Below are 22577 nucleotides of genomic sequence, written 5' to 3' on the forward strand. Positions count from 1 at the left end.
GAAGATAATCCGTCTTTTAGTCATGTACGCAATAAATTTTAAGAAAAAGACGAAGAGTTACCTAATTAAAGAACTTTCCACGTAAACCTGCTGCCTTAGAAGTGTATCAGACACTTCCACAATGTGGAGGGATGAGTTCATCAGGTTCTCAGGGAAAGCACTACCCTGAGGTATAGATATTTTCAAGTCACATGCAATATTCTTGGTGGTTAAGGTTCACCATCTCCACTGTTTTTCATCTTTCTTCAGAATATCTCCATAGAGAGCATCAGACCATATCTTAGTTTGACCTTGATTTGCTGTATGAAGGTCTCAACCATCCTATGCAACTGTAGAAGGCTGGGAATGAGGTAAAGTTCATAATGTGACTTACACAGTTATTTTATAACTGGGAGTGTGGAAATAACTCCAAAGTCTACAACACTTGGACTGAGTGACTAATACTGTTATTTTTTAAATATAATTTTTCTTTTACCTTAATATAAATAATGACATTAAAATTAGCATTCTATATACCATTTACAATCAAATTATTGTAGCTTAACTCATAAATAGGAGTATACCTTGTAACACAAAAATATATTACTTGGAATATTTGTTATGATATTATATGCTTCCATTAAAAAAAGTAACCACTTGGGGCGCCTAGGTGGCTCAGTGGGTTAAGCTGCTGCCTTCGGCTCAGGTCATGATCTCAGGGTCCTGGGATCGAGTCCCACATCGGGCTCTCTGCTCAGCAGGGAGCCTGCTTCCTCCTCTCTCTCTCTCTGCTTGCCTCTCTGCCTACTTGTGACCTCTCTCTGTCAAATAAATAAATAAAATCTTTAAAAAAAAAAAAAGTAACCACTTGAATGAGTCAAAAAAAAAAAATCCTTACTCTGAGTAAGAGGTTTGGCTTACATAAAGAAAAAAAATACAGTGTTCAGATAAGTTTTGCAAATGCTTGATGTTGTCTAAAGATATTAGATTAAATTTAGATTAGATTAAATTTTTTAAAATAAAATTTTTGTTGACGGCCTCTGCTGTGTTTGGGGAGACAAAAATAAATATGCAACAATTACATGATGGTACAAAGTAGACTCTACTAAAGAGCCTGGTATCATTGATCTCATGCTGAGGAACTTCAAAGACCGTGGATAAGTGAAAGGCTAGAGTAATTTGGAGAGTTGTGGGGAAGACAGATTTATTTGAATAAGTAGACTGAAAAATACCTTACAAATAGGAAGTCATGCAAAAGAGGAATATAATATGCTATAGTTGGGAAAGGGATATTAGGCAGCAAAGGACCAAATTAAAGATGATTTTGAAAATTTTTATGGAATTAACTCGATATATCGCAAAAGGAGCATTTGTAGATTTTGAGCCCTGTAGTGATTTGATTTTAAAGGTGTTGGGAGGGTGCTTCACTGGCTCAGTTGGCAGATATGCAAGTTTTATTTTTTTACAGATTGATTTATTTGAGAGAGAGAGAGAAAGCATGCACACACATGCATATGTGAGGGCAGGCAGAGTGGGGGTGGGGGAACAGTGGGGGAAAGAGAAGCAGCCTCCCCACTGAGCAGGGAGCCTTGCAAGGCACAGGATCTATCCCAGGACCCTGACATCAAGATCCTAAGCTGAAGGCAGACATTTAACTGAGGTATCCCAATCATGTGACTCTTGATCTTAGGGTCATGAATTCAAGCCCCGTGTTGGGGTTGATGATATTTTAAAAGTTAAGAATTTTTTTAAATTTTAAAAAATAATAAAGGGGAAGGGAGAACTAAGGGAACTTTGTCAATGTTAGACAGTTTTTTGGAAGAAATCTAACAGAAGCTAAAATATTGCACAATCAGCTTAAGTATTAAGGTTAAGAAAATCTGGGATAGAATCCTATTATACTAGAAGTATAGAGATTCTTGATTACCTTATTTTTATTTTAGGGGTGAGAAAGCATTTTTATATGTAAAATTACTTGCCCAAAGTCACTTGGAGTAAATAGGGTTGGGAATGAGGGGGAGGAAAAGATGGAATTGATACATAACCAGAAAAGCAAAAGGTAGAAGAAGCAGAGTACTCAAGTGGTTTAGAACTGCAAGGTCACCAAAGGCCACAAGCTTTAACTCGTCTTCCTGGTATGGAGGTTTGAGAAGAGACAGTCCCATACAACCAGAACAAGGATTTGAGTCCTATCCCCCACAAAATTTCCTCCCTTTTTAGAAAATGGTTTTTATTTGTTTTTTCCATGATAAACCTTTCATTTTTCTCACAGGTCCAAGAAAACCCATCTCAATAGACTGAAGCCCTGAGTGGAACACTTCTGGTTTTTCATGGCGGGGTGGGAAGGGAGTGGGCTAGTAGGGTAGGGAGCAGTACTTTTTTCTTTGATCTCAAGGCTACTGAGGTACCTGAAGAAGATGAGAAGAATATATTATTCTCTAAATTGGTCTTGCTGTAGTTTTCATTTTGTGGAAAAATGGGGCCCTTTCTATACAGTTTTCTATTTCCTTTAAACAAATTTTTGAAAATAAATATTTCTTTTGTGTCAACAGGATGCATGCTAAGTGCAGTACTCTGGTAGTTAACTGTATAGGAAGTGAAATGGAAATTATAGTTTACAGTGTGAAATGGATGGGCGCAAGGCTTTTATCTTAATGTAAGCTATCCATAAATATAGCCTGAATTGAATTAAGAGTATACTAATGATGCAATCTTTATAGAAACCTTCATCTAAAATATATGGAGCTATGAAATTACTGGCTTGCTTGAACCTAACATATCCATCAACAAATCTCAGGTTTAAGTCGTTTATTTAAAACCAGTAAACATTCTTCCCAGGTTTGTTTTAATCTAATATTATTAATTTTTTTCATAGTCTAGGTTTTCATTTGCTTATTACTTTTGCTTATTACTGTTGCAAAGACTTAAACATTCCAAAGAACTCATACCCCCAGAAATATGACTACCAAAAGAAAGGGAAAAAGAAGGTAGCTTTAGTTAGCCTGTCCCATCCCTCAGCATGCCCTTCCTTTATACAACAAAGACTCAGCTGAAGTTAAGACACCTCTTTTAGAATCAATCTGATCACATAAAGTCACAACTTGTATAAAGTTTGTTTTTGTTTTTTTGTTTTTGTTTTTGTTTTAGCACCCAGCAAAATAAACTTCTGTCCCACACAGAAGTCTGTCCCAGGCAGAAGGTGAGGGTTGGGGGGCATGGGAGATGGTTCCTGTGAGGAAATGTAAGGAGAGGGAGAAGAACCAATAATTAGATAACCCTATATAAGAGAAAATATTATTATAAAGTCCACTAGAAAAATTCACTCCATAAACAAAACATTAAGCTATTCTTTCCAAAATATATATTATGCTGGATGTCAGCCAGCCACAGTTAAGGTAATGAGTTCAGTTTTCACAGAACACGTATCTAATGACCTAAGGGCTTGGCGCCATTGTCTCCAATCTTGTAAATGAATATTCAAATTCTCTCACCTTTAAGTATCTCTTGAGTTTATCCTGAAAATTTAATCTGTCAACTAGTAAAACCTCCTCTGGTGAGATCTTTGGCCTCTAAAGTATTTCTTAAAGAATCAATTCTGACTTTTCTTCCAAGGCCAAATACCAAGACAGGGCTGCATAATTGCTTACTTTAAACAGTCAAGAAGGGGAGCCTGGATGGCTCAGTCAAGCCTTCAGCTCAAGTCATGATCTCATGGTCCTGGGATCAAGCCCCAAATTGGGCTCCTTGGTCTGCTGGGTGCCTCCTTTCTTCTCTCCCTCTGCTGCTCCCCTTGCTTGTGCTCTTTTTCTCTCTCTCTCTGTAAAATAAAATCTTAAAAAAAAAAAAATGTCATGAAGGCATGGGAAGTTTCAGGTATATTTTCATTGTGCTTTCTGGTTAAGAGTTTTGATTCTGAATGCCCAGACAACCTTAAAGAGCAGTTCACTAGCAGTTTTACCGGGGGGCAGGGAGGGGGGGGATATTATTTTAAGAAAGCATTTTTTGTAATATTGTATGAAAATGAGGAGATGTACATTTTTCTAACCTGTAAATGGGATATTAATTCTTTAATTATCTGTTCATGTAGTTAATTAAACAGATTAATACTTACTGATGATTTCCTAAATGTAGTGAAATATCAAGGTTAAAAATGAGATAAAGTTATTTTATATTACCTGTGTTTTTGAATTTTGTCTGAGGTTGCTTTACTAACTGACCTTCTCATAAATACCTTGAATCAAACATCTCATTGGTCCTTTCCCAGTTGAGAGTTTAAAAAGTTGGGGCTAACCAGACATTCATTCTTCCTACTAGTCTCTTCGGCTTTGTTTAGCTGACACTAAACCTTTAGTTATTGCCTCTGCAAAGTAAGTTTCTTCCTGGCCTTGCCCCTCTTCACCCTCCAACATACCCCTAGAAACAATCTTGCTCACAGCCCTGACCGTCTTTTGCCAATCCAGCTCTTAGGCCCTTCCAACTACCTTCACCCAACTCCCATTGGAATCTGGAAGGAGCTGCTATCAGTCATTTCCCATTGTTTTGTAGAGGATATACTCCCTCTAACTTTAATTCTTTTTTCATTTTATTTGCTTTATTTTAAACTGTAAATTTTTAAGAATCAAAACATTAGCAAGTAAGTGAAGAAATTATTGCAGGAAAGATAGTCTTCCTAAGTTTCAATCCATGTTTTCTCCGCCCCTCAGTCACTTCATTTCCTGCAGATGAGTAGCTATGATTTGGCTCAGGCTCAGTTACTGCAGGCCTCTTCTTTGTGGAGTCTGCATGCCTGCCCACCTGGAATTTCACCCTCTTCACTACAGCCATACCTGCAGGCCCAGTGTCCTGGTTTACTGATTCCAGCCTCCTCCTCCAGGACAGAGCAGATCATGAAGTGGGGAGGCAAGGAGAAGAGTAGAGGTTCTTTCCTTTTTTTAACTAAAGATGATACTTTGATACATTTATTATGTGTTTTAACATGATGGATGTTATTTCAATTGGTGACCCCCCACTTCCTTACCCTTTTGTGCCTATAATGAGCCACTTAACAACAAAAATATTACTGGAATGATAAGAATGAATTTTCTTTTCCTGTTTCCATAGACTTTTTTGTTGCATTGTGCATGAAATGGTGCAAAATATACCACCTTGATTTCTTACATTCTCATAGTTCTGTACTCTGAGAATGTAAGTATGCTGTTGCCCTGAGCCTTCCTCTTTTACCATAGGGTAAAAGTTTTGAATACTAAATATGTCCGTTGGATGCCATTTCTCACTCTTCTGAGTAATACAGAATTTGTAAAGACATCATTTTGGTTTTCACTGTAGTCATCTACCCTTCTTTTAATACTTGAGTTATTTTTTATGGCCTATGACTACAGGTAGTTGAGGTTGACATGAAATCTAGCATGTGAACCATAGAGTCTATATGAAATAGACATATAGCATAGGGGTTTCTTAAGCTTTTCCAATTCCATCAGGTACTTTCTACATCAAAGAGAACTGGGAGAAGCCACTGAGTTGGTTTTTTATGTCTTACCTCAGAACTCTAGGGTGAGAAGTCTTTATGGGTAGACAAGGAAAAATGTTTATCAGAAGATTTGGAAAACTTCTGCTGAAGCTTTGGACCTGAACTGAAAGAAGAAACTATACTATCCAACTGGAATGTTGTACAGTCCCCTTTCTATAATTCTTTTTTCATTTCTTAAAATATAACTCAGTAAAGATCATGATATTGTTATAGAATTATCTTTGCAAAGCTGTTTTGTGGTTCTCTAAGCAGACTCTTACAGTTTGCCTTCTTTTTTTTTTTTAATTTTATTTATTTGACAGAGATCAAAAGTAGGCAGAGAGGTAGGCAGAGAGGCAGGCAGAGAGAGAGAGAGGAGAAAGCAGGCTCCATGCAGAGCAGAGAGCCTGATGTGGGACTTGATCCCAGGACCCTGGGATCATGACCTGAGCCGAAGGCAGAGGCTTTAACCCACTGAGCCACCCAGGCCCCCTACAGTTTGCCACCTTTAGAAAAATCTCGGGGAAGTTGAAAATTAATTTTCTTAACAAACTCCTAATTGGCATTGGTGACGAGTATCTTTGAATTGACCCTATTAATTTGTTTCTCTCATTTGTTGAAGGGATTTCAGGTTTACTGTGGAATTATAAGTGTTCTATTTAAAAACCAGTCCAGCTTTTAGGAAATAAGTGTATTTTCAGAAGGCTAGAAAATATGTGATAATATTTGTGGTCATTTGTAATATAGCCACAGTATCATAGATGTTAAATCTGAATGAAAGCATCCAACTCAGCTCCTTAATTTTCTAGAGGGGCCAATGGTGAGGACATTGAGCCCAGAGATGAGTAACTTCTTCAAAGTCATAGAGGTAACAAAAATCAAATCCTAGATCTTACTAATATAAAATTCAGTGTTCTTTCCACCATACGACACAACCAAAATATTTTTATATACTGCTAGAATTAAATTTATGCCCATTAAAAAGTCCATTATTGATTGAAATCTGAGTATCAAACAATTTTTATATTATCAGTCTCATTCTTTTGAGAATTTGTTTCTCTAATGGGAACCTTAAATATCCTGGTTTCCAATTTAGCATGACACTGAAAGTACTTACGTTCATTTATATGTTGTGTCCAATCACTGTATAATAATAGGCATTTATCTAGTTTCTCTCTTAAATTTATAAACTCATGAATGGCAAGGATACTGATGATTTCTTATTTGACTCAGCCCACATAAAGTACACTTTGGGACCCTAAATAAGTGTCTTAACATGAAGTGCTACTTCTTTCAAGTTCTTTCTTTAATAGTATCTGCACAATGGGGCAGCCCCACGTCTCTGTTGTGTGTAACATACTCCTGGGGGCATTTACTAAGTAATAGTCATTATGATAAGAATTATTATTACAGCCCCATTTCTTCTGTTTCCTTTTATCAAGCCCACCCTTCTACCAACTAACTGAAGAAGCCTATCACATGCAAAACATTTAACTTATATTATCTTTAAAGAACTGTTTTCAGTTAATCATATACCACATAATTATGGAATCTGAAAATTGGAAAGAACATTGGAGGGCACTCTCTTGTGCCTACTCTGGAAAAATATTTTAAGTAAAAGAGTGGTCCTCAGCAAGTTTTCAGTAACTAACATAGGTCACAGCCATTAAAAGTCAGTTCTGGTATAAATCCTAATTACTGCAGTGGAATCCCATGACTTATATTTATGTCTCCTGTGGAAAAACTATTTAACCTTGTTGTGAGTGGTACGGGAATTAGAGAAAGGTACTATATAATCTGTTAAGATATTTTAGTAACTATATTCTTTAGAAGAAGACATATTTTGCTTCTCCTGAAAATTTTAATAGGAGGAGTTATCATGAACTAAAAGGAAGTGAGTGATAGCAGATTTCACTGAACTCAATCCTAGGAACGATTGCCTTGAAGAATAAATAGGAAAACAAACATTCTCAGGCAAGCCAAAAGACAGTGCAAAGGTTTTACTTACTACTACCCTCAGAAGCTACTATAACTTGGGTGGAGGGGGGTATTTTAAACTTGGTTCCCATAGAAACTCTCCGAATTCAAATAGAAAACATAATCTGGTCCCTGGCAATATCCATAATCTTTATAGCATTTCTTTACCAAAGAATTTAGATTGTACTAATTCTTAACTAGAAATTCTGAGCTGGAAATTCTTTTGTTACTAAAGTAATTCCTTGAGAAATAACCTTCTTGATTTTATACTGGGGACAGCACATTTGAAGGTGGGGGACCAAAAGAAATACCCAAGTCAGAAAGCCGTACACCATTCAGACAGAATCTGGTTGGAGAGGAAATCTGGTCCCATGATTATCGAGCTTCCCCTGCTAGCCTGTAGGTGGGTGTGTTTAACAGAAGGAAGCAATGGGAACCAGCCTGTCAGCCAGCCTTTAGAGCTAATTAGCTCAGCCAACAACAAAGATAAGTGAGCCTGGGAGGAGGGCCCCCTGAGGGGTCTTTAGATTCTGGGAAATGTCTGATTGGCAGATGTTAAAAGGGATTCTTTGGTAATCCTGTGCATCAATGAGCTGCACAAATTCAGTCCAGGACTGCAAGAATTCAGGCATGAGGACACTGTGCAGCAGGCTCACACAGGCAGACCCAAGATGGACAGAACCTTGGAATCCCTGAGACACATCATTGCCCAAGTCTTGCCTCACAGAGACCCCGCTCTAGTCTTCAAAGACTGTAAGTACTGAAGGGGAAAAAGTTTTCTGAAAATAGTCCTAAACGTCTAGTCACATCCTATTTAAGTATGATTTCTCCTAAATCTCTGTAGTCGTTTGCTGTGGTCTAAGTGATATTTAACTTGTTCCTGACTTCAGTCAGGAGAATGATTTCATTTCACCTACGTGTATTAGTTGCTGGGTTATTTTGTCAGTGATACATCTTACTAACTGTTTGGAAGTCTTTCCTAAAATAAAGACTGTCCAGAGACTTAATGAACTCTTCCAGATGCTTTTATAAATAAAGAAAGGCTGATTACTGCTGAGATTAAAGCTAAAAATAACTTAGATATGATAATAAATATTCTGTATTTGTTAACCTGTTTAATCCTCAAAACACATTAACTGTGTTAAATATTGTGTTTGAAAATTTTTTTTTTGCAAACAAACAACAATAAATAAATCACCAGTGAGCTTTTGAATTTTGGTAACAAATAATAACACTTTAATTAAAAGGCCAATAAAATTAGAGTCTTCCCACCTCTGCAACACCTCCCCCTAAAAAAAAAAAAATCTGAACAGCTATGGCAAAATTATTTCAAAAATTTTTTTTAATGATTATGAAAAATAATTCAATCAAGCTCTCCAATCCTAGCAATACTATTAAACCATTTGTCATGTAACTTAGTTTCTGGAACCAATTTGATTTCCTACTGCTGCAAAACAGACTATCTTCGTGTTGTATCTTATCTACAGTGAGTTTCATATTACAAAGGGCTTCTGAAATAGAATTTTGCTATGAAACTGCCCAAAAGGTAAAATGCATATGGAACTTTTTTTTTTCTTCAATAAGTTACAGCTTTCTTTGTGAATCTTGTTATGTTTGTCTCCATCAAAACATCAATGCTTTGGATTTTTGCTCTCTGATTGCTGAATAATGTTAGTTTCCAGATGTCCTTTTAGTTTATATTTCTGTTATGTGTGATGAAGACAAAAATGTTAGGCCATTTTTTTTCTATAAAATTTTCTTCTTAGAAATTAAATTGTTACCAGTGTGCCCTTCAATACCATATTTAAGTGCTTTATTTCCTTCCTTTCTTCCTTCCTATCTTCCTTTTTTCTGTCTTTTAAAATATTCTCTTCAAGAATATGTCAATAGCTATGCTAGACAAATAAAAATCACTCCTCCCCCAATCTAACCTGGAGTCTATTCAGGTTTAGTGTGTTCCTTTAAGTAAAAAGGGAAGGAAAGAACGTCTTTCTCCTACAATGGCACTGAATTCACTAGTTAAGGGTGAAAGGGCTCTTGACCTGCTCAAAGCTTTGAATAAGTTGTATAGAACCAGGGGTCTTTATGCTGCGGGTTTGGAGAGTGGAAGCAGTAAAAAGAAACAGAGGAGCAACTTTTCACTGAGTTTCTTGTGAAAAAGAAGTTTAGTCTGTAATTATATGGTCACTTTTTAAGCTTAACTAAACCCCACCAATTGTTTACAATTTAGCAGCGAGAATAAAATAGAAAAGGGGTTAAAATAAAACATACCTTATATTCTATCATCCAGACCTTTGCGGGAACTCTCTTATATGGAAAGATAAAGAAGTCTCCTATTTCATGTATCTCATTCATTAACATAGAACCTAAATTTGATCAGATAGCATTGCCTGCTTACCTTCAAACGGATTGTACTCTGCAACTGCTTGCATGGCTTAAATAGGTATGAGTATTAAACTGCTGATCCTCTCCACTCAGGTGTTTCTAATCTGAAAAATGACTAAGTGAAAGTAAGCCAAATGGCAAATTTCTGTACCAGCACTTTTTATAACATTGAAACATCCAGCCACTCACCATCCTCATGGAATAAATGGGAACAGGCTTACTCATTTTCTGGGGCAGGACATCAAAAGTCTGCTGGAGGATTATGCCATGCCTTGGCAGTCTATCATGCACATGCCAGAGTTTAGCACGTGGACTCATTTTCTTTGGCACACCCATAAGCTGCTGCCACCACACTCATCTTTTAAAACAGCTTGTAAAAAGCTGCCATCAGCCCTGAATGGCAGGTTCTGAGCAGCCTCCTCTCCTCCTAGTTGCTTGTGTGGACCTTTTTCCCCCACCCCAGTCCAGTGTCTTCCTGCCAGAAGGACAGAGCTAAGCACTTGAGTACATCACTGCCAAATCCTTAAGAAAAATTGCTGCCTTGCTTTCTTGCAAGGTGAAAAGCCAGTCCAAGAATTTTTAAAACCCAGCTCAGTTAAACAAAGGAGCATTAACACATACACACACACACACACACACTCTCTCTCTCTCTCTCTCTCTCTCTCAAAATGTTTTTCTTAATTTTCTATAAATGGAGGGACAGGTTTTTTTTTTTTTTTTTCTCTCTCTCTTCATTCTTTGGAAACACATAATACAAGAGATATAAATGATCATTTGAATTTTTTTTTTTTTTTTTTTTTTTTTTGGCCTTCAGTGGCTTTTGATTTATTTAAAAACAAGCAATTGTAAATTGAATTTTCTCTTCAAGTTGGTCAGGAAAAGTACCCAAATAGTTTTCTGGTCTGAGACTGATACACATGGGGAGAGTTACATTCATTTAAGGAAATATTATTTAGCTGCTTTTCTCAGCCAAGGAGGCCCTCCAAGTGGCATTTTGCAATGCATTAAATATCTCATTTGTTATAGACAAGGTGTTCATCTGGCAATAGTTGCACTTTGTGTTTTTGTTTTGTTTTGTTTTTTTAATGTTCTTTCCTGGAAGGAAATGAATTCCATTAACAATTTTTTGCTTTTTTTCCAGAACTATTTCACATTTCAAATAAAAAATAATGGAAAGACATTTTAAATAAAATGGGCTCTCAATTTGAAATTTACTCATCTAAGCTGATACTGGATTGTTCTCTACTGTGTAACTGTCTCAAATTTGTAACAAGTAGTGCTAGGAGTCTCCAAACCACCAGCCAGAATCTCTTTGCAGGGAAATTAAGGCATATCTCCATGTTGCCTTACATTCCTGGCTTTGTTCAACATCCAATTTCTTTTTGTTTGTCATATGTCACAACCAAAGATGAGCTATCCTAAAAGCAGCCCTTGTCAGCTCTTTTAAAATGTGTGTCTGAGCTTACTATTTGTTTGCCACTACTTGACAGTTCCTAGTGTGCTTGCTTTCTCAAAGGAAATCTACATGATTTCAAGATGGCTGCACTTTCAGATTCTACTCTGAATGTTAACTCTTCATATAACAAGAGTATAATATGCTTATCTGCCATCTTTGGGCTTGCTCTTTATCCATTCATAGTAATGCTAGGATATCAAGTCCTCATCATGTGATGACCTGCACTATGCTAGGAACATTTATTCACAACAAACCAGTAATGTAGGCACTATTGTTGTTTGTAGGTGAGGGAACTGAGTCTCCTGGAGATTAAAGTGCCTTGCCCAAGTCCACACAGTTAATGAGTGATAGAGCCAGAATTCAAATGCTATTCCAACTCCTCACCTTTAGCCACTAGATGATATTGCCTCTCAGAAGTATTATATTACCTTGTCATTTGTGCTGTCATGGGAAAATGGGGGGTTGGGAGGGAGGGCATTGAAATGAACTCTTCTGGGAATGTGGAGGAAACTCATTAAATAGGCCCATCTGAACAGGTATGTGACAGGAGAGTCAGAGGGGAAGGACACTTTTGAGGAGAAAGAAGAGCTTGTCCAAAGACATATCAGGCAATACAAAAACAGTGCATTGGGGAAGGTGGCGACAAGGCTATAAAATCAGGTGGAATCACACAGAAGTGTAGGCAACAGGGAGCCACTGGAGTTAATGGTGTTGTTAGATTATTTCTGCAAGCTTATGGCCTTATGTTGCATTGGGGGAAATATTAGACTGCTATGTATTGGAGGTACACTTCCTGATACTAAGGAAGAATCACAGCTTTTTCAACAGCAGAAATTCCCTTGCCCTCTTGCCCAGCCACACAAGATGCAAAATCTACAAATGTATACAGGCCTGTAGTGAGAAATCACTTTGACTAACTGAAAGCCAAAATCAAGGCAAACTTTCTTAAAACAGATTGTTAAAAAACAAACTTCAGGGGTGCCTGGGTGGCTCAGTGGGTTAAAGCCTCTCCCTTCGGCTCAGTTCGTGATCCCAGATCCTGGGATCGAGCCCCACATCAGGCTCTCTGCTCAGCCAGAAGCCTGCTTCCTCCACTCTCTCTGCCTGCCTCTCTGCCTGCTTGTGATCTCTGTCTTTTCGGATAAATAAATAAAATCTTAAAAAAAAAAAAAAAAAACTCATTGTCGTTGAGGCCTTGAGATCTTTTGGTTTCCAGCATTGACCAACAAAGTGATGTTAGATTTCATAAATATGTTTACCCAAATTTCATAATAAAAAAGTGAGAAGAAAACTTTACTAAACATTGCACAATTAGAAGCAAATTTCTCACATATTTGAGGTGCATTAACTTCCATTTGGGAAACATTTTTCTTCATGAAAGGTTTTATTTATATCAGATAGGTAAATACTTCAAAAGGTACATTTTTACCCTTTGGAAAAATTGGACCAGACTATAAAGCTATTAAAAACACCTTAGTAATCATGAATCTGGCTGTATGCAACCCAAGAGAGCAAAAATCCTCAAGAGTAAAGTGTTTTCTCCATCCCATGCTTTTTAGTGTAGTTATCTGAAATCTATAAATTTGATGATACATTTATGGTTTTTGCATTTCACAAAAAGGAATGGAGTAGGATGTAAGGGATGAAGGTACTTGTGCAGTAAAATCTCTACACATATTGCATTACATTCCACCACATAAAGTATGCCTAAAAGAATATGGTTAAGGAAAAAAAAAAAACCTCCTCTGCTCACTAGCTTATTTTGCTAACAACATCATCTTAATTACAATAATTTGAATTCTGATAATTTTAGCATCTAAAGTGTGAGCTGAAGCCTACTCACATGCTGGCTTTACTTTATTACAGGATACAACTAGTTTTATTTTAATTATACCAAGAGAAAAAAGCAGATTTTGGTTTCAGCCATTAGTGCCCTAAGCACTGTTCTCTAATCCTTTATTCAGTATATATACATTTGGTAGATTTAAATACTGAAAGTCTCAGCCCCAGAGGAAAATTTTTCAAAATGGAGAAAAAAAAATTTTAGTGGCCTCTTGATCGTTTAATGGCCATCTGTCCTAATACGTTTATTTTTTAATATATAAGTAAGATTTAACAAATAAATAAACTACAATCGACACTCAACCTGTGATCACATCTAGTCCTTCTTCATGGTCTGCCATCTCATCTCACTATAGGCTTTTTTTTTTAACAGTTAAGATTTGTTAGCCTGATCTCAACTTTAACAACTTCTGAAACTCATGTGTTAAGTTACAGCCATAATAGGATACAGCTGCACAGGGTGAGTTTCTAAGTCATGATTTTTCTGTTTAAATGATATGGTTTTACTGATTATGTGCTACAGATTGATTTAAGAAATGTAAGACAACTTTAGAAGCCTTTCATAAAAGAATCTTCTGTATTTAATACATTTCATATTGAAGTTTTAACCCCAAAGGCTCTTACTTCTTTTCTTCCATGTTCAAATGCTCATGTAAGTTTAGTCTGTCACGGTAGTTAAAACCATCTTATTTTAAAAGAAAAAGAAAAAAAAAAGATTCTTATTGAAAGCTTAATATTGACGAAATATTCAATTATTACACTCCCTGTAGTTCTCTGTATTCTATATTCTTTCTCTGGTGTCTGTGGAATGCTGTCTGAATTATGGTCTTTTTTTATCCCCCCCTACTGCGATGATAATCAGTTGATCCCTATTTTGACCTCATCCACTTAGGCAGCTGTGGGAACCCGTCATTTTGTCACCACTCCTTTGGCACTCATGGCCTATACTATGTAGTTTACATTTCTCTTGTGCATTATGAGTTACAGCTTTGCTGGCATGTTTTTGTCTACACCTAAGTTGGAAGTCCCAGGAGGGCAAAGCCATATCTTGCACTTCCATGTGCCCTCCCACAGGTCAGGCACCTAGCAGGTGCACAAAAGACATTTTTTGGTTCCTGAATGGTTGGTTTTCTCCCTCACAAAAAGGGAGAAAGATTTTTACTATTGTCAGATATTCTCCTTTACTGTAAAATAAACTGTACCTTCTAAAACATCATCACTGACCCCTTAATCACAGCTTAATTGCATGCAAGGTTAAACTGACAGCCAGATGAAACAGGATGGAGGAAGAAGGGGCTCTGGAAATAAACACAGCCACCTCAGACAACTTCCCCAGAGCACTGTCTTGGGTTGCCCATGGTAGAGGATCCTAAATCATTCCATACACCACAGTGGCACAGTAATTTAGATTGCCAGTCCTTATATTCATCTTCAGGGTCTAACCTCAACTGTGGATAACTCAAAAGCCATGTACCATGCTCTTTAGAGCAAAACTCTATCTATCTTTGAACTTGTACATAAACCCTAGTTAGATAGCTATTGCAGAGTCGTGAAGGGTTTTCTTATGACTTTTCCTAGGGAGAGTACATTGTATGCCTAAAGCCACATTTGCACAGACTTGACCATTTTAGCTAAACAGAATTTGTCAGCAAAGCAACCATGTTTGCTTTTATTTTTTTAATCTTGGATTAGTTACCTACAATCAGCAGTCCTACAAAGTCTCCTAAATACAGTGTAATGTCAGTGCCTGACGGAAAATGGGAGAGATATATTCTTTCTGATTGGTTAAATAGATTACATCAGGTTTTTATTTTATGTAGCTTTTGTGATTGGATGACATCATCTCAACATGCTGAATGTGTAAACCACACATGGGAACTTATGCATACTGATGCTGTTTTATTCTGGTATACTTAATGATCTTTTATTTTATTTTCATTTGTCTTTGTGATTCCTTCTTGCTCCTTCATATTCTCTCCCATTTGCCCTCTTTAAAAAAATTACGCAGTACTTCCAAAGATATAAAAAAAAAAAAGTCACTTTAATTTCCCCCAAAATGACTCAAAGTTCAGCAATTTTAAACTCTGAAGGTGAAAATTAAACGAAAAAGAATGGGATACTTTTTACACATTTCGGACAGTCTCCCAAGAGGTTAACTTTGTAGAACAACCCAAAGGATCATAATTCCCTCAAGAAAAGTATTCAGGCAAGCACATGGGACCAGAGCAGAAGAAAAGAAAAAGCAAACAAAAGGAGAAACACACCGGCTTTCCAGCTGCTCAAAGAGCTAGGTGCTGACTCTGAAACATTTATAGTAAAGGAAAGTTCCTCTCCTGGGAGTATAGCAAGACTCCAAGCTGTCTCAGTCCTGCAGTGTAGCTGTAGCTATCTTTGAAAGAGTATCTACACGTAAGAAAAAGAGGCCCAAAATTCCTACAAGTTGTACCTGACCTGATACACAAGCTATGTCAGCAAGATTCCATTAGCCTGATCAAAATCTCACAGGACGTGAAGATAGTTATAAATGATTAGACAATTAGGTTTTTTGGTCAGTGTCCTGGAGTTTACCAAGCCAACCACAAGACCCAAAGATACTCTGTTTTACAACCCATTTGGCACAAATCATAAATTGACATCACATCTTGAGCTTGCCCTTAAATTATTTAGGGGTCCTTTTTCTATTTTTCCTCAAAAAAAAACAAAACAAACAAAAAAAAGCTAGGAAGTCACATTTGGCAAGTTGTACATGATCAAATTGCTAGAATAGAAAATACTCATTAAGCTTATTTTAAAATGTCACCTGCTAAGGCTAATTTAATTAAAGATTATATTAAAATATTGCATAACATAAATCTATCTGGTTGGAGACAGAGAATCAATTTGAAAATATGTTAATCATCTTGAAAGCCTTTTAATGATTTATCCTTAAATTGTAGCCTTTCCAATTTGTCTTTAACTGTTTGGCAAGGGGTATTTTACCCAGCTAGAATTTTTCTCTGTAAGGCAAAAAGAAAATGGTTCCTTTTTTCTGATAGATTTATAACATACTTTTAAGAGCTTTTTTTGCTGACAAATGACTGTCTCTCACACAGGACTTACCACATATTAAGTAATTGAACTGGGCAATGGACTGTAATGTTTCTATTTTCCTGAAGCATAAGCAGTCATTTAAACATTAATTTTAAATAGAAGTTAGCTCCTCTCATTGTTTCTGCTAAGAGCAGTTCTATTGCCTTTAGCATCCATTAGAAAGTGAGTAATTTGGACAAACATCCCTATTTTTAGATTTTTGAGATGTACCATTTCATCCATTATTTTCTGGCTAGTTTGAAGTTTTGACTTTACTAGTGAATAATATAAAAAGAGCCTTCTCTTTCCCATCTCTGAATTCTTTACATATTTTGGAAATAAATAGCACAATATGTACAATCAGAGAATTTTCAGATGCGCAGACTTTTTTAGAATGTTTAATGATATGGTTTCTAATTCAGGAATAGTAATTTTCAAAGATGCATTATGCAAGCATATAATCATGCCATTTCCTTTCCTCCTTCACCTTCTTTAACCACAAATAATAGCTAACATTCTCGTGCTTACTATGTGTGAAGCTCTATTCTGAGCATTTTCCATTTAAACCTTACAGAAACTTTGTGTAGGAAGTACTGCATTTTACAGATAGAACTGGGGTAGTTAGGTAGGTATCTTAGAGTGGTACAGACAGAATTCAAACACAGGCATTCTGGCTCCAGATTCCATGCTTTAAACTACTAAATAAATTGCCTGCTGGTTGATAAAATGTAGAGAGACAAGATCCAGTACACACGTCGCTGTGTTTGAAACAGTGACTATATTTGAGGACTCTTCTATAACATATTCTGTAATCCATGGGGCATTTACTTTCTGTACACCTCAGATTGTCCATATGAAAACATAGATCATGTGTCCTTATTGGCATCTTTATAGCACCCAATCCATGAAAATGACAAGTTCTGAATTTGTAGGATAAAAGCCCTCTGAGCATCCAGTTATTGATGATCTTGTCTTAAGGGGCTTTGTGCTCCTTCCAGGCTGCAAAATGAACCTTCTCTTGCTTGTCTCATCCCCTACCCACTTCTCATAGATTTTTATGCCCAAACCCCTCCCAGAAACTTTCTCCTTGGGGTCACCCAGATCTACAAGAGCAGCCAAGCATTCTCTCCACATGTCTGGGCCCTGCTTCTTGAATGGAGCCACTATGAGCAGAAGAGCATCTTAGGCAAAGACAAAGGGCAAGGGACTCTGTGCTCCTGCCATTCTTACCCACTCAGGTAAAGCTAGGGCACTAGAACAGTAGGCTTGATTTCCAATTCTTAGAAGAAACTAACTCCCCTTACCCTGTCTTCTGTCCAAATCAAACCCCTTTCCTATGCCCACTTACAAAATTCCTTGGCTGAGGCATTTTAGTTTTCTTACTCTTCTTGTCAAGTCATCCTTACTCCTTTGAGAGCACAACTTCTCTCTCATCATGGCTAGATCTCTTCTCAAGTGGCTCAGCTTAGCTTCTTCCAGGGCAGATTTTACCTGAACTTTTCAGCCCACATTCATTTACTTTCCCCCCTGTGTTGGTTTAATTATTGTGCAATAAATTTTTAGGTTTTAAATATTACTTTAAAATCATATCTGTTGGGGGATGCCTGGGTGGCTCAGTTGGTTAAGCCGATGCCTTTGGCTCAGGTCATGATCCCAGGCTCCTTGCTTGGTGGGGAGCCTGCTTCTCTCTCTGCCTCTGCCTGCCTGCCACTCTGCCTGCTTGTGCACTCACTGGCTCACGGGCTCTCTCTCTCTCTCTCTCTCTCTCTCACTCTGACAAATAAATAAAATCTTTAAGAAAATAAAATAAAATCATATCATATCATATCTGTTGGGGTGCCTGGGTGGCTCAGTGGGTTAAAACCTCTGCCTTAGGCTCAGGTCATGATCCCAGGGTCCTGGGATCGAGCCCTGCATCGGGCTCTCTGCTCAACAAGGAGCTTACTTTCCCTCCTCTCTCTGCCTACCTCTCTGCCTGCTTGTGATCTCTGTCAAATAAATAAAATCTTTAAAAATAAATAAAATCATATCTGCTCCAAAATGTAACACTCTTAACATTTTCTTCACTAATTATATTACACATTTATTATTTCTTCAATCAATTTTTATGGGAAGAAGCCTGTTTTGAGCTTCTTTTTTTTTTTTTTTTAAACTCCGTATCACCAAGGTCAGTGTTGTCAAATAAACCATGCCAGTGCCACAACGTTGGTTAATTCTGGTGTTCTTTTCCGCTTATCCCAGAAGCTACTTTCAAATCCTTTTCAACATGATGTTCCAGGCAGTCAACATAAAAGGATTAGGGTTGGCACTCCAATATAAAATTACTCACCATCTCCATTCAGGATTTTTTAAAGCTTAAGCTATTATGAAAGTAAAGACCTAGCCAGAAAGTGACGAAAAAAATCATGTGTCTACTCTGACCAGGCATGATCTATCTGTACCTGCTCCAATCTCCGGCTGAAGAGTGGCTGCCACCATCATATCCATGCTGTGTGAGCATCATAGTGGTTCATACATGAAATCTCCTGTTCAAGGAAGAAGCCTCAAACTCTCCAGGAATCATAATGACTTCACTTACTTTCTACACATTCATTCAGTTGCATTCAAATGGCTCAGAAGTGTAAAGTCTTCTTATATTCCAAGTGAATTCAACAGTTGCTTCATGTGTTGGGTACCAAGGAGGCTAGAGAGAAGAAAGAACCAGAGTCACTGCCCTCCAGATTCTCACAGTCTGCTGTGAGTTAAGTAACAAAACTGTATGATATAAGATGAATTCTTATCATAAGGCATTTCATTCCTGCGGCCAGAAAGAAGTCCAGCCAAGTCTGACTTGATCAATTTAGCCTGGAACACCACATCCATTTCATTAGCATGGTTTAGAGGAGATTAAGTGCTAAGACACAGGACCACTAATGGAATGAGAGCTCAGAAAAGGAGATTCATGTGGGCCAGAACCAGTGAGTAAGGCATGATGGAATAGGTGGTATTTCCTCTGAAGTTTGGGAGTAAGTGGGGTAGATAGAGGGGAGCGGCAGAAACAATACTCCTGGGAGAACTTGAACCAAGGCACAGGTGAAAAAAACAAAAAACAAACAAACAAAATACCACTCTACGTTCAGAGACAATAAAGGCACTGCTTTTCTGAAGCTGACTGAGGATATCTATAGAGCAGGTCAAAGGTTGGATGGTCAATGTATTCCACATTGTTGGATGTCTTCTCTGTTCAACTGCCTTTTGTGAAAGCCTTAATACTCACCTTTTTATAATCAAAAAGAAAGGCTGAGGTAGGGAAAAACAAAAACCTCATTCAAGAGAGATTTACTTGGGGATAGAATTACCACTCTCAAAACTCTGTCACATTTCAAATTTCAAAACACTGTGACAAAGAAGTTAACTATATTAATGCCTATAAACTACTTTGCAAATTGTCTTGTTGATACACAAAATATTCAAAACTGCTAAAGAGGTTTGTGTTAGTCAGCTCAGGCTATTGCAAAAAAAAAAAAAAAAAAAAATGCCTTCGACTGGGTACTTACATAACAGGAATTTGTTTTCTCACAGTTCTGAAGGCAGGGAAGTCCAAGTTCAAGTTGTCAGCACATTTGCTTCCTGGTGATAGACCTTTTCCTGACTTGCAGATGGCTACCTTATAGTCACATGGCCAAGGAAGGCAGCTCTAGTGTCTCTGTCTATTCTTAAAAAGGCACTAATCCCATCATGGGACCCCCAGCCCCATGACCTCCTCTGAACCTAATTATTTCCAAAAGGCGCCACTATCCTGTGGGTTAGGACTTCAGCGAATGAACTGGGGAGAGGGAAGGTACAGGGGAGAGAGGTAGAAGGTACAAATATTTAGTCCATATCAGGGTCAATCACTTGTGTCTGAGAAAGCGATTTGGGGTGATGCAATGGATTTAAAAGTTTGATGTGCAAAGTATATTCAGAGGCTAAATTGCTTTCTTTACTCTCAGATGTTATAAACTGAGAGAAGTCACAAAAATGAACTGGATTTCATGCAGTTATTCTAGGATAGCCCTAACAATTCTCTCTCCTCCTACTTCCTCCCACATCTCTTTTCTCAGCCATTTGATATTCTACTTCTTCATAGTAATTTTACCCATTTAATATCAGTGACCTTGATAAAGGTACCTCCAGTAGAGTAGACACACATGAAAACAACTTAAATTCTGTCATATTAGAGTGTCTTGGAATGAAAAAAGAGCATGGACTATGCACTCAAGACAGCAATAGGTTGAAAATCCCAGGTCTAAGACTTTGTAGCTGTGTGATTATATCTTAAGCATCTTTCATTTCTAATCTGTAAATTGTGGATGATAATACCTGTTTCTAGCGGATGTTGTAAAGATTAGATGAGAAAATGCATGGAGCCTGGATGTAATAGATACATAATAAAGGAGATGAGAATAACAACTTCTTCCTACAAAAAGACTTCTCAAACTTCAGTGCACATCAGATTGACTGAGAATCGTATTAAAATGCAGATTATGGTTCAATAGCCCTGGGGTGGGGCCTGAAATCCTGCATTTCTAACAAGACCCCTGGTGATATCTGGGCTGCTTCTTAGAGGACTGCAATTTCTGTACAAAGGTTTAGTGATTATTTTGTTTTTGTTTTTATTTTTAAGTAGCTGATGGTTGAGGGGAATGAGTAGATGAGTAGACCATATAGGAAGACAATAGTCAGTAGAAAAAAGGGCATTCCACATGTGGGAATGGAAGTAAAGTGTTTGCCAGTAGCATAGAAAGCATGGGAGTATGTGAAGCCTGGAAGGTGACTTGAGGAGGAGAGAAGTATGGAATGAGAAACCATATCAAGACAGAGGGTCTTCTATGCATTGCCAAGGAGTTATTTATCTTTAGGTAATGAAGAACTCACAGAAGGATTTTAAGTTGTGAATGATTTGATGAGCTATGAGATTTAGATTACCTGGGAAACAATTGGAGGATAGGAGAATAATGGAAATCAGGAGGATATTGTATATTTGGTGAGATAAGAACCAATGCAGCAATGGCAGTACAAATTGAGAGGAAGTGAGGGCTATAGGAAGCATCAGGATATAGAATCAATAAAACTTGGGGATTTATTAGGAAGGAAAGAGGACATAAAGTTTAAGGTGCCTGCCAGGTTTCTGATTAGGTTATTGGGTAGGTGATAATATTACTTTCTAAGTAATTCAGGAGAAAGAGAAGAGTTTGTGGGAAAGAAAATGAGTTGAGCTTGGGAAATGTTGAATTTGTGTCACATCTGACAAGGAGGTATCTGTAAACAAAGTTGGAGTTATAGAAGTTTGTGGAAACTGTCAGCTTATATTATTTTGGATGGATGGAGTAATGGAGATAGGTTCTGTCATTTAAGGAGAATGGTAGAAAGAGAGCAAGAAAAGACAAGGACAGGACTTTTATTCAAATCAACATGAAGGGTGAGCAGAGGAAGAGAAACCCACAAAAGAATTTGAGAGGAAACAATTAGAAATAGAAAAGCAGAATCAGGACAATACTATCAGAAAAGCCTAGGGATATGAGAGTTTCTAGAAGAAACTGATCAGCTGTGTGAAAATGCAGTTAGACGTCAAATACATAAAGACTGAAAATTAGGAATTGGTGGTGTTTGCTAGAGCAGTTTCTGTGGAATAAATTGTGGAAGAAAGTCAGATTGTGGAGGGTTAAAAATAAATGGAAGATAAGGAAGTGGAGATAGTCATATAAAATAGTCCTTCTAGCAGCTTCTTTACAATCGAAAAATATTAATAATTAGTAGTCTGATAAAGTCTCGAGGTTGAGTGTTTCATTTAATTAATGGATTGATTCATATATTCATTCTCTAAAGCATACTTTTAGCTGCTGAAAAGGTATGAATAAAGTGGAAACCTTTAAAACTAAGAGGTGATGAGAATTATTACTAGAATAAGGCCATTTGAGACTGGAATAAAATCTTATGGAGCTGGGCACTTGTGCATATGGGTCACTAGATGTGGGGATGGATATCACATGCTTGGTAGCCCAAATCTGTTCTGAAATAAGGAAGGCGGGTTCATCGCCTGAGCACTGAAGTACAACTGAAGCTAGGGACTAAACTGTGTCATGTGGCCTCTCTTCAAACTTGTGCTTTTCCTCAGCAGAACTTGAGCTTCTGCTTGCATTATCTTTGACATTGTCCATGAACCTTGTTGTTGCTACTTCAAAAAAAATAAAGAAGCATGTGTTTCTTAAATAGAGCATCCTCTGATATACTGCTCTTTGGAATTCCAAATAGCAAGCTGGCCCTCTTCTCTCTGCACTCCATTCATCTGGTTTTCCAGTCGACAAGAGGAGATAGAGATAGAAAGATGGATTGTGTGTGTGC

General features: G+C 37.4%; 1 protein-coding gene across 1 annotated transcript in view; it reads left to right on the plus strand.

Moving 5' to 3' along the window:
• Window positions 1-7688: 7688 nt before the first annotated feature.
• Window positions 7689-22577, plus strand: part of LIX1 (limb and CNS expressed 1) — a 50731-nt gene continuing 35842 nt past the window's right edge. Inside the window, exon 1 of the mRNA XM_004769953.3 lies at window positions 7689-8215. Coding sequence (XP_004770010.1) covers window positions 8134-8215 — 82 coding nt within the window. The 5' untranslated portion in view covers window positions 7689-8133. The remainder of the gene's footprint in view (window positions 8216-22577) is intronic.

The sequence above is a fragment of the Mustela putorius genome, unplaced genomic scaffold (assembly GCF_011764305.1).
Source record: "Mustela putorius furo isolate JIRA1106 unplaced genomic scaffold, ASM1176430v1.1 tig00537350_pilon_pilon_pilon, whole genome shotgun sequence".
Lineage (NCBI taxonomy): Eukaryota > Metazoa > Chordata > Mammalia > Carnivora > Mustelidae > Mustela > Mustela putorius.